The following is a 17,575-nucleotide window of genomic DNA, read 5'->3' as shown; positions in this document are numbered from 1 at the left end:
TGCAGAGACTAGCTGAGGAATAGAGTTTAAATAGTTTCTTCTTTTAATACACACCTTCTCATGTGGCTTAAACTCTCCACTTCCCATCAAGAAGGGAGTTCTTAGGAGAACTGCTTGAGTGTGTCTGCTGACGCTGAGATACGTTTCTGAAACCCTTTCTGGCCAAATAATGGAGAAAATACTTTTTTAAAAAAACCTGTTGAACCCATTCAAGAGCACACTGATTGCAGGAGAAACGGAGATTGAGACTGTCTCTTCCCCAAACTGTGGTATACTCATTCAGATTTGCCATGATAGCAAGCAGTTCCCAACTTTCTGCAACTTAGCAGTCTTCAGCATGTGTTCTGCTTCACAAGATGGTACAGTACAAGTCCATCTTATTTGGTGCAATTTTTAGTTGATAAAACTAAATGAAACATCTGTTTTCACATAATACCCTAGGAGCAATGCTACACTGAATGAATTGGAGCTTATTCCTACTCATACTTCAACAAAACCCATGTTATATCCTGTTTTGAATCAATGTAGGCAGCGACTTCAAAGGAAAATACATTTAAAAGACAAATTCTGAGTGAGATAATACACATGAAAGTAAACCAAGTGATTTACTTTTCCGTAAGGAAAATAAATTTATCTGCTTTTATCAGTTGCCATTTATGTAGTTAGAGTAAAACTTGTTACCTAGCTGCACTGCAAGTCAAAATTGTACTATTGGATAACAAGTTAGCTTATTTTTCCAGTGTTTTGCATGTACTTCCTGATAATTGAACATAAATATGAATGTTCAGAAGCAGCAGCGAATTCTTGTTATTCCACAGAGGCATTTTGGATCTTAACCAGAATTTGCAGTAATGTACTTAAAAGTTTTATAAATGTTTAGCAAGTTCCTTTCAGTGTATTCTTTATTACTAGGTTGAATTATTGCTCCACTTTCAAACCATAGCAATATTCAAGGTAGGAAAACCTAATAGCAAATAAAGATTTATATTATATTTGAATAGTTATCCCACACTCAGCCTACAGGCTTGTTTAGGCAGCCATGTAGCAGACTAGAAATTAAAGCTGTAAGCCCCCAGAGAGCCCTAGAAATTTTGCCCCAGTATTTATTTCAAGGCTGTAGGTTCTGCTATAACAATCAGGTATCTAAAAACAAAGTAGAAAACAACTATAGGGTAAACCAAATTGTTAGTAGTTGGCAACTCTTTATTTAGCCACTGTCATCTTTGTAATACTCTTACTTCTATTCTAGAACGCTGAAAAAATACAGTGCCAAAACGCAGGCCACTGCAAAACATTGCACAGATCATTAAGTAGAAAGTTTTAAATAGGCTCAAGGAAAATAGCGTTAGGGAGTACTGGATAGAATATGTTTCATTTTAGATATTAATTCTTATGTATGTGAGCCTCTTAAACTGCATTTTCATGATCAAAGATCTGGAAATGTAAACCTTTCTGCCTTTAAAATGTTGTATAGATGAGAAAATCAGTTTCATTTACAGTATCTTTTGTCTCAGCAAAATTGGTGGTTTACTTTGCATTTTTAACAAATTGTTGTTTGCAGATGTAGCTACTATAAATAAGAACCATGTTGTTAATAGGCTAGTTAACACAGCTCATAAATTAGCCTATTTTTGCTTACAACCTGACTGATGTTCATATTCATTTCAGAGGTTCTTATGTTAAACACATCAATTTTCAAGTAAAGATATTCTCCCTTTTGATGTTGTCTTCATAGAATTATTCTGTGTTGTGCAGGCAGTCACGATACATAAGACTGCTTGAAAATCTTTGCATTCTTAAGCAAAAAATGTTCTACATGTACGTTTTACTGATCTGATCAAGATAATTTGCTGTGTTCCTTTTACTCTGCTCTTACTCAAAACTTGGAGGTTTTTATTTTTAAAGCTATCCAGTCTGAAGGCACCCATTCTTTATTTTGATCCCTAATAGAAAATATTCTTATGACAAAGGTAAGACACTATTGATTGCATTTAGAAGTCTCTGAAGTGTCCTGATTAGGCATTGCCTGGTCTTGAGCTCTACAACAGAAGGGCAAGGAATTACTCAAGGTGGCAATATTAAAAAAGACTTCTTAATCATTTTGAGCTGAATTGAGGGCTGAGGTTGAAATAGGTTTGGAACTGTATTTTAACATTGTGTTTGGTGGTGTGGAAGACTTGCTCATTATTTAAACTGGGGACTTGAAAACTCTTCTGTTTAAGGAATTTAACTTAAAGTGTCTGCCCCTTGGAATGTAAGTATGTTAACATTGGATAACAATATATGGAAGGCACACCCAATTTGTTTCTTGGTTATTTTTCTTCCTATTAACTTCAGATATGGCAGAAACTGGAGACAGATTTGGGATAATTTTTTACCCCAGAGTTTTTATCCTGGTTCTAATCCATTTGACTTTCATTAAAGCAGAGTTTTTTCACAACCTAATCTCTAATCTTACATTGGAGTCTTCGAGTTGTAAACCTATTCCTCTTGCAGAGGGTGCATTTTGTGCTGAAGCTTTTAGTACTGTTCTGATTCAGCAATGACCTTGCTGGGTCCATGCTCCACCTCAGCCAGGAGACAAAGATACACCTATAGCAATGTTTCTTTAACGGCATAAACAATTTTTTAATATTTTTTTCAGGTGATCATGTTGTTGATTGGAAAATTGTGTTTTATGAATGCTTGGAAGAATTGTGCTGTTCATTTCATCAAGAAGTTATTTGTTGTTGGAAATGTTATTTAAAGGCTTAACCAAATGAGGAAATACCTCTGCTATTGCAGGCCAAAGACGTGGGCTTTTTTCACTTCATCTTTTTGAAGTTGAGTGGGTTTTTTTAAAATTTATTTTATTGAAACAGTTCAGATTCTGCTCAGACCTCCTTCAAACTGCAGGTATAAATCTATTTAAGGAGATCCTGCCTAGAGTAAGAAAGATCCTTTCAACTGATACAGCTTCTGATGACCACGCATTGCTTAACCTCATGCTGAAAAATGTGATATCCAAGGAGTACCATCAAGCCTTGCTCCATGAAAAAGACAGAGAGGACCTTGCAAGGAAGATATCTCTGACATTTGTAGAAAAATGGGACCTGTACTTGAGCACTTCAGTTCCCCTCTGTTGTTTAAACCTCTGCAGCAGTAAGCCTCTAAACATGATAGATAATGAGCCAGCAGGAAGCAAGTACATCTCAGGTAAATGAGCTTTGTTTCTTTTTTGCTTTGTTAAAGTTCTTTTTTTGTTGTTTATTGCATTTTGAGATTGCACTGTGGCATAGGGCAGAGGACACCAGTGGAGAGTGGGTGGGGAGGAGAAGGGAGCAGAATGTAATGCAAGAGCAGCTAAAAAGAGATCCACCCATTTGGGGTAGCTACTGGATACCCATTTTCATAGCCAACCCATAACAAAACTTCTTTGCCACCATTTGCAGAACCAGAAATGCAAAGTAGATTAAAGAGACCATGGCAAGGTCACTTACTTCTCAAGTAACATGCCAACCATTAATAATCTGAGTTTCATTTATTCATGGCACATGCTGACAACTCATGTTGGGAAATCTTTTTTTCAATCTTATATGGAGGAGTGCTGTCCACTTCAAATTCCAGATGTCTAAAGGCAGCAAAACTGCACTGTCTACAGGAGACTGCTGCAGATTTAAGGAGGGGGAGTACTTAATGACTTATGAAGCTGGATGCCATTTTTATTGGGCAGCAGGAGAGAGAAAAATCCAGACACTTTATAGTTCTTAGGCAGTAAACTCTTTAATCTGACCCACCAGAGGATTAATGTATATGTTGGAGAACAGGGGTAGCTCTGGGACAATCCTAATATTGTCCATCCTATATAAAATGACAGAACCCCAGCTTAAACTATAGCATTCAGAATTACTTTTACAAAACAAAGCAACTGTTAAAGGATAGTAAAAGAATACTCAATAGAATATTGAGGTAGTCCTGTAAAACTGATGGAAGGACCTTGGGCTGCAACGTAGTGAGGGGTCTAAATTTTTCCCTTTCCTAAAATACAGTATTGGACATAACTTCTTAAGGCATTGATGAAAGTACAAGAGGAAATGCTGGCGGTGCCGGGGGGTGGGGGGGGTGGGGTGGGGGGGTGGGCAGGGAGAATTAAGATAATTTATGGGGGAACAAAATACTGACCTGGAAGATTTTAGCTGTATTATTACACACATTCAAATCAATGCCAAGAATTCATATTTTAAATGTAGAATAATATAGCAAATGGCCTAGTGTCACTTATGCTGGGAGTATATATAGTCTGGTTTCTACTTTTAATTAAATCTCTGAAGTGCTTGAAAAGATATCTGCTCCTTCTTGGTTTTGTGATGGTAGCACCTAAAATCTCCATTTGGAGATCTTGATCCTTTCATGCCTGACTGTATCTCTGTCACGAAGCCTGTGTTTGAGACATGACAGAAGGAAGCTGAAGTGCATCAGAAGAATCATTAGCCTTCATCTATCACATGTTCAACCATTGTCACTTTTCTCTAGGTTTTGTAGTAGAGATAGGCTTAAACCCCAGTGATTTAAAAGATATTAATTCACCAGGAATTTAATCCAATTGTATTAGATACTTCAGCTTCCTTTGAAGCAAATTCTTTTCTGACTTTCTTTTTGAAATTTTTAAATTTTTCAGCCTTATGTTCAATCATCATTTCACTCTGAAGAAGACTTGCAAAGAAAACTTGTGTCAGGAACAGATTGGTATCAGCAGGTTTCTTGCTAACTACTTAATAGTTTTGCAACTATTTCTTCTACCACAAAATAGAGCTTTACAATTTTGGACAAAGAAGTCCCAGCTTTCCCTTTCTTGCAAAGTGTGCTATTGACATCTGTTTTGCAGTGTTTCCAATGCTAATCGATATGCTCTGTTCCCTCCTTTTGCAGTAGAGCAGCATGGCAGCAAACAAAATGAAAGAAGCTGATGGTCACCTGAGAAGCTCAGGCAGTTCTCAGCTGTCTCACAGCCTCTTGTTTTCCAGTTTGCTTTTCCCTTTGTCTCTAAGACCATCTTTATAGACTAGTCCACTAGATGAACCAGTACTCTGATCTGATCCAGCGGTTCTTTCTGCTGTTTCTAAGCAGCTGTGGGTGTTGTGCAAAAAGCTGACAGTCTTTGCTGCAGTTGCGAACTGGAATCACAGTAAACAGCTGAACTCTTTTGATCTCCAGACTGTCATTCTTGAAGTATGTGTAGATCGCCTCCTGGGACTACAGCCTCAGGAACTGATGAAGAAATCTGCCTCCAGGACCAGTAAAGGAGCTTATAACTTGTTGGGTTGTGCTGCGCGTTAGAATAGGGCTAACAAATAACCCTCTTAAGTTTTGTAGGGATTTCTTATGCAGTGACTGTATTATTGTCTCCTATCAAAACAGAGCACTAAAATACAGAATCTGTATTTGTGCAGCTTTTCACTGTGTTTTCTGCTCTGAATGCTGTTATACCAAGATGTTGCTTTTCTTCTAATGTGTGTAGAGGAATACCAAGAACACAGGTGCCTGGCTGGTTGGAGAGCCCAAAGAGGCTGGTGCTCTGCATTGCAGGCTGGGCAACAGATTGGTTGCTCCCAGCAAGGAAGCAGCTTTATCTCTTCTCAGTGAGAGTGTTCCCTTGGGACCTGGTGGAAGTTAAATGGTTGGACTTGATCTCGAAGGTCTTTGCCAGCCTAAATGATTCTATGCTCTAAGTGGATCATCTCTACAAACGGAAAAGGCTTACACAGATCAGCAGCTACTTTGCTTGTAGGAGGTGCTGCCTTGTACAGAAGGTGTTTGTTACCAAGCAGCTGATTAGAAACTTGCCTTACTGAGACAGAAAGTCCCGGATGTCATTGACTTCATCCAATACCACATCCTTTCTTTCCCCTTCAGACTCTGGTGGAACTTTTGTTATAAACTATAGCCAATGGAATAGCACTACAAAAAAATATTAGCTCACTTGGGAATATATTCTCCTCCATAATTAATTTCTAATTTATGTAGGTCTATTCATGATAAAAAATAGAAAAATAGGCAAATAAGCTTGCAGAGCCACATAGGATCAGCTATCGACATCATGATAGGAACACGTGAATGAACTTGGTTTGCAAAAGGTTGTCTTATGTCAGGTAGGCACTGGCAGGGCAAGCAATGATTAGATGAATAAACATTCTGTCAGATACTGCTACAAGCAAACCCTGAATCCTGAAACTTACAGATTTTAGGATTTATGAACTCCTGCTTTGTAGAACATCCTACTTGTCATTTTGGGCCAATGGCAACCAGCGTTTGCATAAGGCAGCAGGCTAATTTTGTTATTGGTATAGTCTGTCAACATGTGAAAGAAATACTTTCACTTCTGTTTCACCAAATGGAGCTGCAAGGTAAGAGTGTCTGCACACTGTTTGCTTTGTTCTTACTGATAGACTGTTTAACAGCATGACTTTGAGACAGGTTTGAGCTGGAATAAGAAAAGAGAGGAATAATTCTGGGGAGCACCAGAAGTTGTTACTGCTGGCTCTCACCCAATTTTGGTTTCCAACTGAATGATTTCAATCTATTCCTAACTAGTGACAAGTTCAAGCTCCTCTTCGTGGTGACAAGTGGCTGGTAAAGGTAACGGTGCTTAATATACCAGGATTGCTAGAAGGGGTGTTCTTCTTAACTTTCCATTTTGGAATTCCCCCTGAGCCTTTAAGTTTGCTGCAGTGACTAGTCTGGCTCATTTCCTTGTTTCTGGTGCACTTTCTATAAGCCCTGGGCAATGACAGCAGCTCTCTTCGGTTTTGGTACTGAATCTAGAGTGAAAGAACAGGAACTGTCCTGTTTCCTAAGGTCAGTTTTTCCTCAGCTCCTGAATGCAGTGGTATGTCATGCCAAATTCATCTTCTCTTACCTTTTGTAGATACTGGTAACTGTGGTGTGTCAGTATTTGGACTTGTATTACTTGAAATATTAGGATGAAGCCAATGTGGGTGAAATTTTGGAGACTTTTTAGTGATTTTGTGTTGTGGGTAGCTGTGTTACTTGCTCAAAAAGGTTGCTGTAGTTTGTTTTAGACTCTGTTAGAATACTTGTTTTTTGTATAAAAGTTACTCCTATGGAAAGTGAAACTGAGGATCATCAGCAGAAACTGTCTTATTTCCATTTTTTTCACAGATCTGGCAAGAGATCTTCGAGCTTTACTTTCCTATTTCATAGGGCTGAGATTCTGTCTTGAACAAAGTCTCTGAGTGCAAATGTACTTTTTCCTGCTAAAAAAGCTTATAGGCAAGGTGTCTGCTGTGCTGGTTTTTTTAATCTTACTGCTGGGATGGGAGCTGTGACACATGAGGTGATACTGGATATGAAAAGCAAATTCTGCTTGCAAATCACAACTGGTACACCTGCAGGACAGTACGTTATTAGTCTGCCAGAACTCGACTGTCTCCAGCACAAGGCTAGTAACATTTCTCTTATCTGTTGTGTTGGTCACAACAGTTAAGTTAATTGAAAGGTAGAAGCTCCTTTTATCTGATATTTATACTTTTCTAACTTCTTTAAACTCCTTGCTAAGGCAGACAAAAGAGAATGTGGCAGGATATGGAGCAGCTTTTTTTTCAGTGTCCTCTCTGCTGTTCTTACTTTTTGGACACTGAAAAAAAAGCCTATGGAAAGTAACACACCACTCCACCAGCAAGATAAAGACTGTCAGTAAATGTAGTATCTTTTATTACATTGGGTAAAACAATAAGAAAATTTTAAACTGGCTTTCAGATGTGTAAGCCTTTCATAGATCTGAAATAGAAACTAAAAACTTCAAAGCTAAATATAAGTTGAGCACCATTACTTGCAGTTTACAGATAATAAGGCCATTGCTGATGGGAAAATCTTTTAGGTACCTGTGGAACAGAGGAACTGTTGGTGATGGATTTGAGGAAAGGGAGACAGGCGGCTGTAGCATGGAGGGGACTTCATCCCTCCTTGCTGCTGGGGTGCCTACCTCCCAGAGAACATTGCCCTAAAGCATTGCCTGTGGCAAAAGCTGGGAAATGCATCCCTGGTTCTGGTGTGTGTATTGTGCACAATGACATAATCTTTGGGGGGTGCAGAAGAAGAGAGAAGGCTTTCTAAAGTTATTTTAAAAAAAAACCACCTTTAAAATTGTGGCTGATGATACTGAGCTTTTAGCCCAAAGCACCAGTGTTTCACTGGACTCCTTATTTAGAGTTTGATATAACCTGGTTTTTGTCAGCTTGCTTCACTTGGATTCTTGTGTAACACTTAATGAGTCTGGGGTGTTGCAAGAAAATAAAATTTCTTCAGCAAATTTTGTCTTTAATTTTGTGTTCTGTCTTCACAGCAGTCTTCCTCCCTTATTTTTCTGTAATTTAAGACTTTCAGCTGTAATGTTATATCATCCTCTGTTGAGAAATGTGTGATTTGCATGGCACTACTACTCTTTTCTATGAATTATCCTCAGCTTCCTAAACTGGAACAAAAATTAAATTGCAGGGGGGTTTCCTCTGTTCCTGAAATGACTTTACATATTTTCATTTTGTTAACCTCTATACTCATGTGGGAGATTCTTTTACTACTTGTCAGTTCAGATGTCAACAGTTTTTTGGGAAGGAAACCCTGTAACCAGTCTTCTCAGAAGCATCCACCTTCTTTTGGGAGTAGGTGTTACATTATTGTCTGTATAAACCTTCTCCATTCTCTTAGATACCATTTGATTTAACTAGTAGCAGACCCCATTGCCTGGAGTGTTTAATATGTTGATCCTTTAAAATATAAGACATGGTTATATAAAATTATTGGGATAAAATGATAAATTGAACCACCTCTCTTATCTTTAGAAATCTTAAGATACCCCATCTAACTCTTAAGACTTGTATGTGATTTAAGTGAACACCTACTCCTTTAACCGGACTCTTTGTCCTGGTATGGTGATGTTCGTTATTTCTTTTACTACTTTTCTGGTACTTTTAATTCATATGGTATCACTTGGACTCTAAAAAAAGCACTGAAAAAAAACTTCAAGAGTTGTAGAAATGAATCATATTGTTGCGCTATATATGCAGAATACAGCACTAAAACAAATGCATCCCAAGTAGAAGCCTTGCTGTAGCAGATGCGCACTGAATCATCGCAGAGGTAATACAAAGGGAACACAGGTCTGCTGAATATAGTGATGCAGCCAGAGTGTATAGGCTGAGAGAGAAAGAAAGTGTTATTTAAAGATTTAAAGAAAAAAACTGTCTAAACCATCATCAACAACAAAGGATTGGACTTTTTGAATGGCATGGAAATACATTCGGAAGTATGTCCTGCCTTTCCCCCTGCCCGGCACATGCACTTCGTGCATGGAGGCCTGCTGCAAAGAGAGCACAGGCATCCCTGGGGACTACAGCCCTTAGTCTTGCAGGTCTGTGGGGTGTCTGCCTTCCTCCTGCTGAGAGCTGGCTCTAGTGTTCACAGCACTAACGCAGACATTATTAGAAAATTTTTTAGTGCTCTGATGTGAAAATGTGTCACCCATTTTGGCAGCACTGTATGGGACACCAAAGGGAATGTGTTATCAGTAAACTAAGTCAAAATCATGTGTGAAATGGAGAAAAAGCTGACCAATATAGAGCTTATGCATCCTTGGTCTCAGACAGGGACCTGCTGGAATGCTGTGAGAAGGAAGCAGAAGCCCTGGGAAAGGAATTGCTGTTGTAAACAAGCTTAGTAACGTCTGGTCTCATTTTGTGTGCTTCACAGCAAAACACTTGCTGGCCCTGAGGTGTAAGTCTCCTTGCCTTTGGCTCTTAGTGTAGAAATTTTCCCCTTTCCAAAACTCATTTCTTTTTTCCCGCACCTTTGGACAGAATGCTTTCCATGGTGGCACTGTGATTTTAATGCAGCAAAGCACGCCTGCTATTAAGAATATGTTGGTTCAGCTGCAGAAAGAAACCACAGCATCCTAAATCCAATGTAGTCAATAGAAAGCCAGCTATGTATAGATTTGTGTCAAAACCAAAGTAACGAAGAAAAATGTGGATAGGCTGAGGGACATTCAGACCAGTGAAAGAAAAAGGACAAGTAATCAAGCTTTTCATTCTTGAAAGAGCGGCAGTCTTCTTTCTTCCCAGGGTAGACAACTATGTGTCTCTCGCTCCTGTGCTCCTGGGTTAAAACACCTTTTACACTTTAATTTTCAGCTCTCTAGCTGGCCCTGACACTGGCAAGACTTTCTCTTGATTGCTTCCTAACTTCCTCACCATTGTAGCCATGTAAACATTTTACATTACTTGTGTATTTATCCACAGGGAAATGGTATTGAATCAGAGGTTTAAAATAACAAAAGCTCTTATGACTGTGACTTAATTAAAGCCTGTTATTTTCATGAAGATTAAGTAAGCCTGCTCAGTCTCTTTCCCTAGGACTTGACCTTTTTTTTTCTGCTGTAATCAAGCAGTTTGCTAATCACTGAACTTGGAGTGATACATTTGTCTGTCTTGCATTGCCTTTATGGCTTCTGCCCAATTACTTCTCTGTCTCTAACCCCAAATTTGTATTGACTCAGCGGTAATGCTTCAGCAGTGTTACAAAGTCCAGCAACCTGACATTCTGAAAGGCCCAAATGTGTTTAGGTTTTACAAAAGGACAATTTACAAAAAGAATTTACAAAAATTCAACAAAGCAAGGGGCAAAGAAAAATGTTGCAACAAACCAAAAAATTGATCTGTTAAATTTATAACTTCATTCATGCTTCTTACGCAGGTTTGTCAACTTCTGCCTTCCATTTATAGCATGGCAGGCAATGATATAGATGTTTTTGCTACCTAGACAACGTTATGAGGCCACACAACATGAAAAAGAACTACCTGCCTGGATGTAGGTTTTTCCTACTCATGGGACCTCACTGTGTCCACTCGCTCTTCTAAGGTCTGGTTTTAGATTCTGGTGTCTTCTGCAGCAGAATGCAGAGAGGTCCATTTCCAAGCTGTTCAGAGGGACAGCTCTGTAGAGGGGTAAGAGGAATGAAGATTAGTTAATAACAAAGCAGCATGTGTTAGCGTGTGACTAGGTCTGCTCTGCCTTCTTTCATCAGAGCTGCAGTGTTAGCTGTATTTCTGTTTTCATGTTGCAGGTAGACCTCGTGGTGCAGCAGGCTGCTCCACATTTGCACGCCTCAGGAAAGTAGACATGTGCAACCAGGGACATCAATGGCATTCTGCTAAAGGCAGAACATATGAGAGCTGTATTACAGCTGTCCTTCATTCCAAAATATGGAATTCAGCCAAGCAGAATTTTTTTTCATGGTTGTGGTGTGTGGACACCTATTCTGACAGGATATGGTCTGGAAGTGTTGCTGTTTGTTCATATCATGCTGGCATCTCAGTATTATGGTGGAGTAAATTACGTGGATCACCAGCCCAGGTGGCATCCATATCAGCAACCTGTAAACACTGAGGATCCAATATCTGGTTTTGAAATAGTTTAATAAAGATGACGAATAACAAACAAGTAGTGTTATTCCACTACCTATGGAATATCCAGGAGGAATATTTGAGCTTATGTTGGTGTCTGCTTCACTAGAAGGAAATAGAAGGGATTTAACATAAGGTGGAGGAAGAGATAAACTTTTTCAAGAAATGTAGCTGCAGCAGTCTAAGCAGTTCTCAAATAAACATGGGGGACTAGAGCAGGGAGAACCTTAGGTCAGTCAGATTCGTACTGTATGGCACCCTGAAAGGCTGTAGCAACTCACAACTCATGAGTAGGTGCATGCATGAGTTCTGAGCGGGAAAGAAAAATGATTAAAAAATATTTGTGATAGATTCCAAAATGTCAATGAATGTCTGTTACCAGAAACTAAATCTCAATGTGACCATGCCATTCTGTCACAATCAACCATACAGTTTGGGAAATCATTATATAAAATACTTGTCCTACCTTTCACTCTTCCTTGCTGTGCTGAGGTGATGTCTGCTAGTGCCACCTCTAGGGCTTAGGAACTGCGTGTAGCATCCCAGCCAGAAGCTGCTTCCCCTGAAGAGAAATTGTCCTTATCGTAAAGAATGAGGTTCTTCTTCCATCCTCTTCACTGCAGTTTTCTCATTTCCCCAATACCTGCTGGATCTGTGCTTGCATCATTTATATCCTGATAAAGATACAGGAGTTGTGACTTATTCAGTACTTGACACTCTTGGTCCAGGTGGTCAGACTGCAGTATCCCACTCCCCTGACTGGAGTAAAAAGTAGGTAAGTCTCACTGGAAGCTGTATCTGAATCTGTAAGTTTCCGTAACTCAGGGTAATAACGCAAGACTTGGTAAGCCACAGCAGTTCCATGTACCATGGTACCTCAATGTCTTTTCAACAGAAAGCCACAGGCCAGGACTTGTAGTTTTGGCTGACAAAACTGGGGTTTTGTCATAGCTAACTATTTCATAATTTGATTTCAGACAGCAAGAGACAAATCATGGATTCAGCATTTCTGCCTGAAAACAGCTATCTTGATTTACTGCACAGTGATATCGACCCATTGCATCTGTATACTCTCTTTGATCCTAAGTCATCTGGAAATGAAGAAGGTGACTTCTCTGCAGGTTAGTAAAACACTAAAAAATGCTTGATTATTTTAATCATCATGCTATAAGTTATTACTATCTCCTCTCAATTACAGTCAGTTTATCATGGTGGCTGGGCTAAATTCAAGAGACACTTGGTCTTACAATATGATGACTTTGTATCTGTATATAAAATAATGACTGCTTCCAGAAACTATCGTGTTTTGAAAACTGTACATATTTACAGCTTCCTGCTCAGTAAGTCTAACAAAACATACTATACTTGCGACTCATCAAGATGTGAGAATAATGTCTTTGGTTCATCATTTCTGTAAGTAGTTTATTTGCAAATGTTCCTGTTGTAAGCTGGTTACATGTAACTGTCAATACTTTTGTAGTTTGAAGCCAAAAGCTTTGCAAAAGAGAAACTGTTAGATGAGTTTGTGATGAAGCCAGTCTGCAAACAAACTAGCCTTCCTTCTGAGATCCTAAAGCACCAACACAATCCTTGTTGCTTCCATGAGTGACCAGTGTCAGCAGGTACATGGGCAAATCAGTGAAGAACTGAGCACCAGAATCTGGATTCATCTTTGTGACTAACTATTTCCCAGATTGAGCTTTGTGCTCTCAACTTCTGCCTGTTAATAACACCTGCAGGAGTGTTTCTTCACATCCATGGCCTCACTTGCCTAGTGACTGAAAGTAAGATGAATTTAGGGATCAAGGACTGACTCTTGTTACATCAGGGAAGTTTCAGTGATCTGAATATGCTTGAGCCTTAGCAAAGTCTAAGATGATGTAGATAAACTGAACATTATCAGGACATGGTGCCAGTTATTGGAAGGTGGACATCTCTTCTGTTAAGACGTTAGCATGGTCTTTGACATGTTTTTGGCCTTGCCCAGCTAGCAGCTTCACAGGCAATTTGTAGCTGCAGTTCAGAGGTTACCATGGACCTAACATCATTCTGAACAGGGAATGTGGATGGTACTGCCATATCCTGAAGAATAAGAAGGTTTGATAGTATGGATGAGTCTGGGCTGTGCGTGTAGGCCTTGGTGTCATAAAACAGATTCTGGAACTGTTTTATTTACTAGTCTCAGGGTTTAGTCTCAGAGTTCAGAAAAAGAAAAGTGTTGATTTCTGAGTGATAAATTACTCAGAGTTCAATTCTTTTCCTACTTAGCCAACATGCAATGAAGAGCTAAAGCCTTATGTTGAAGTAACAAATCTGCCTTTTCTGTATCTCCTGCTACCTGTTTTTCTTTACTCCTTGGTTACGGTATTCATTGAGCCAATGTGTACTTCTCTTTAATTCTAGATCCTGAAGCTGATGCCAGCAACTGTGATCAGTTCAATAATATGGATTTCCTTTATACGATGGAAAATGGTGAAAATGGGGATGAACTGTATATCTGTTCCAACACCATAGAAGCTTATGCTAGAATAGGTATGAAAGCAGTTTGTTTGGTTTTTTTTAATCATTATTTTCAAAACATTTGCTATAATTATTTCTTACAAATCCTACTTTCAGTCTAAAGGAGCGGCATATAGTTAAGTGGCCTGTCCCTCATGCAGTGGTGGATCTAGCCAAGGTAGCTGAACCTGTGCATTGTGGGGTGACAGATGAACAGTAGCTTGTGGTTGTTGGGGAAAAATCTCTCTATTAATGGCTCCTTCTGCTTAATACTTCCTGTCTCAACTTCTCCTTTCTCATATTCTTTATTTCCTGAACAACAATTGAGAATAAAAACTTATTTTAGCTCTTCAGTTATACTGCAGAATTCTGTTGATGAGGGTAAGCTTACAAGAGTTTTACTGTGAAATTTACTGTCATTACTGTGTTCCTTCTTTTTTTCCTTCTTGCTAGCTGAATTAGCAGAATATGTGCTCAAAGATCAGCAGGAGAAGCAGGTGGAAGACACTTTTGGTAAGATTTATGTGGCAAAGATTAATTTTCTCCATGACGTTGTCCTGGCTAACATCTGCATTGCACTTAATCCCCACAATCTGAACACTAGTAAGGTTTCTATACATCCGGTATCATCTTCTTTCCCCCTGGGAAGTGTCTTCCAGGATTTTCTTGGCAAAATTTGAGGGGTTTCTGTATTTTTACGGGCCTTTCTCAAAGATGGCAGTTTTATCTCTGAGCAAGTTGCTGATCATGTCACTATGGCCATAATATATGCACAGCTTAACTGTCTAGTGCAGTATATGCCCTCAATTAGCATCAGACTTATTCTGAGCAAAAAACAGATGATATATGTATGTTCATTAAACCTGACCCACCCAGAGGACTTAACACGTGTATAACTGCAGTTCATGAAGACATATTTCTGTCCAGGATGCACAGAGTGCATAAGGAAGCATGTCAGATTTTACTTCTCTCCCTGATCAATGCAGCAATGGCGTAATATACATGTAGTAAATGTTTCCTTCATTCAGTGCTTGACCAGAGATAATTGCTTGGCTTTTGGTACAAAATCATTGTTTTGGTAGTGGCCCAAATGCAGCTGATTACTATTTCAGATTATATATATAGTGTGGCTGTTGGGAAATCTGTAGAATTGGAAAGATTCACAGTATATCTGTAAATCCATTTTTATATTTGAGCAAAGTAATTTGGAATAACTTACCTAAGGTCAGTCCTTCCCTAGGACAAACCTGGCTACAGAAAGCTCACATGACTTTTTAAATGCTTTTTGCTGCTCCCTAGTGTGTTTAGAATCTGTGTGTCTGTGTGTTTACCTAATGGCAACATTTATATTGGTTTTAGAGGAAATGAGACACAGTATTACTACTTAAGTATTTGCCAGTAGAAGAATGGTATGGATGATAGCTTCACAGTTCTTCCAACATAAAACGTAAAATCTGTTTAGAACCCTTTACTGTGTCTCTTAAAAGATCTAATGCTTTTTGTACATATAATGAGTAAGTAACTTTACTAGTACTGAGATCACGCTGTGATACAGACTGTGATGTTTTATCCTTCGCTCATCATTAGAGAACTGAGAAGTATTTATGTTTTATTAGCCACTGAATTTATGGCAGTATATTAATATTTAGCAGTTCAGAAACTAACACAGGGTGACAGAATCTGCATTCAGAGCTCTGTGAGCTTTCTAAATCACATCGATCTGGATATGTGTTTTATTGCATGATTTGTTTTTTATCTTTTATTTGGAGCATATTTCATTTTTTCCTGCCTGTTGGCATGTTTCTCTTGCTTTTATCTTTTTCAATAATTTTTCTAGGATAAAAAAGGTTGACATTTGGCAATATTTCATATTTCTAGCAGGGAACCTTATTTTGGATGAAATGGCTGCTGAAAACACTGAGAGGTTTCCTGACACAAAGATGCAGAAATGTCACAAACGTTGTAAGTGAAAAACAGTGAGGGTCTGAAAGGCTGTGGTGTCTGAATTCTAAATTTGCATTATAGTACTTTGGGTTTACCACAGCTTCAATGCATCTCTCATGTAGTTCTTCACTTAGACAACCAGATGTTTTTCCTCTGACTTTGCTCATCCTGTTGTGGGCTGGAAGTGAAAACAGCTCCCCCAGACACATTCCTTACAATTTGCAGAACTTGTTATCCTATAATATGTCATTAAGCATGGTGTGTTTCTTCCTTTTATTAATCCATCCATGTGACAGCATTAACTTTGTTTTCAGCATATCTATGCCTCAACAAGCATTAGCTGAACAATTCCCACTTTAATAGCAAGAACAGCAGCAAAAATCTTTGATTACTGGCACAAAAATCTGCTGCCTAATTGAAACTTCACAGTCAGAGTGAAATAACGTGAGGCTTTTCACATTCATGTTTTATACACTGGACCTGTACAGTTCTGAAATAGCTGAACTGAAACTGATAACGCCCCCTTGTACTTTAAAAAGTTAAAATAAATTTCCGTGGTGGAAACTTAAAATTACCAAACTAATTCAATATTTGTCACTTACTATCATCTTTCTTTCAGCATTCTTAAGCTCTTCAGAGAGTTGCTCTGATGCTTCACAACCCAAATACAAGAAAATGGGTAAGTTATTGGCTGAATAGGAAAAGATCATTGAGTACACGTTGCCTCATGTTGCAAACTCTGCCTTGTAGGGAAAGTTTGCTGTCATAGATTTGATGATCCAGTGTTGTCATGCAGTTTCATGTTTCTACTTCTAGTGGAGTAGAAATCATTGTAAAATTGCCTCCTTATACACCTCTAATTCATGACGCAACAAATCCATGCCCTCTTATCAGTAGCTATTAATCTGTGCATCTTAGGACCAGCTACGTGGTAGCCTAGGAACAGCTGGATCCTCATGCTTGAAAAGCACGTTCCTGCTGGCTGATAGAAAAATTACTTCCTTAGCATCAGCAAGAGGCACAGTTGAACTCTTCTAAATCCATCTGAGAGAAGAAAGCAAAAGAGTGGAAAATTGGGTCAGTGCTAAATTTTGTAATTTTTATTGTGTATACCTTTTGTTTATGATGGATAATGTGACCCAGGTGTAGTTCTGCCTGAGTCTGGAAAGTGCTCAGAAATCCTTTTCTGGAAAATTCTCAGAATATTATCAATCTCTCTACCTTACTTGACCTAGTGAAGGTGCTGAGGGAAGGAATATATACATAAGGCAGTATAAGTACTGGGTACAAAAAATCTAATTGACAGAAAGATGAGCTACGTGAAAAAATCAGGAATTTATTTAACCTGTTATAAAAAGAGTGTCACAGTATGATCCTGCAAAGATAAATGCATCAATTCTTCAGAAGTGAAGACTACCTACAGTAAAGAGGATAATGTGTACTAAAGTTCAGAGTGGTAAGCCAAAGATGAGATTCTTTCAAAGGAATTGAATGAAATGAAACTTTAGATTTGACAAACTGTTTGTGGCTAGCTATGACATACCTGATTTATCTGACTGTAGCAATGCAACAATCTTTGGATAGGAAATTACATGGGAATTTCACATGTTGGTTTACACAAAAGCTGAAAAACACTTTGTAAAGTCTGTTTTTATACAGTAAGAATGAAAGGTTCC

General features: G+C 38.6%; 1 protein-coding gene across 13 annotated transcripts in view; it reads left to right on the top strand.

Annotated features, from left to right (window-relative positions):
• CIITA (class II major histocompatibility complex transactivator) overlaps nucleotides 1-17,575 on the top strand; it is a 43,123-nt gene that overhangs the window by 1,022 nt on the left and 24,526 nt on the right. For 7 of the 13 annotated variants that reach the window (XR_008747508.1, XR_008747507.1, XM_055806315.1 and 4 more), the window contains exons 2-7: nucleotides 2,862-3,195; nucleotides 12,434-12,577; nucleotides 13,860-13,988; nucleotides 14,409-14,468; nucleotides 15,834-15,917; nucleotides 16,519-16,578. Coding sequence is in view for 11 of the 13 variants with exons in the window: in XM_055806315.1 (XP_055662290.1) it covers nucleotides 2,862-3,195; nucleotides 12,434-12,577; nucleotides 13,860-13,988; nucleotides 14,409-14,468; nucleotides 15,834-15,917; nucleotides 16,519-16,578 (811 nt within the window). In the remaining 2 variants the exon portion in view is untranslated. The other 6 variants (XM_055806319.1, XM_055806318.1, XM_055806322.1 and 3 more) reach the window with 6 other exon arrangements.

The sequence above is a fragment of the Falco peregrinus genome, chromosome 5, assembly GCF_023634155.1.
Source record: "Falco peregrinus isolate bFalPer1 chromosome 5, bFalPer1.pri, whole genome shotgun sequence".
Classification (NCBI taxonomy): domain Eukaryota; kingdom Metazoa; phylum Chordata; class Aves; order Falconiformes; family Falconidae; genus Falco; species Falco peregrinus.
Note: the sequence above shows the minus strand (reverse complement) of the source record. Positions and strands in the feature narration are given on the sequence as shown.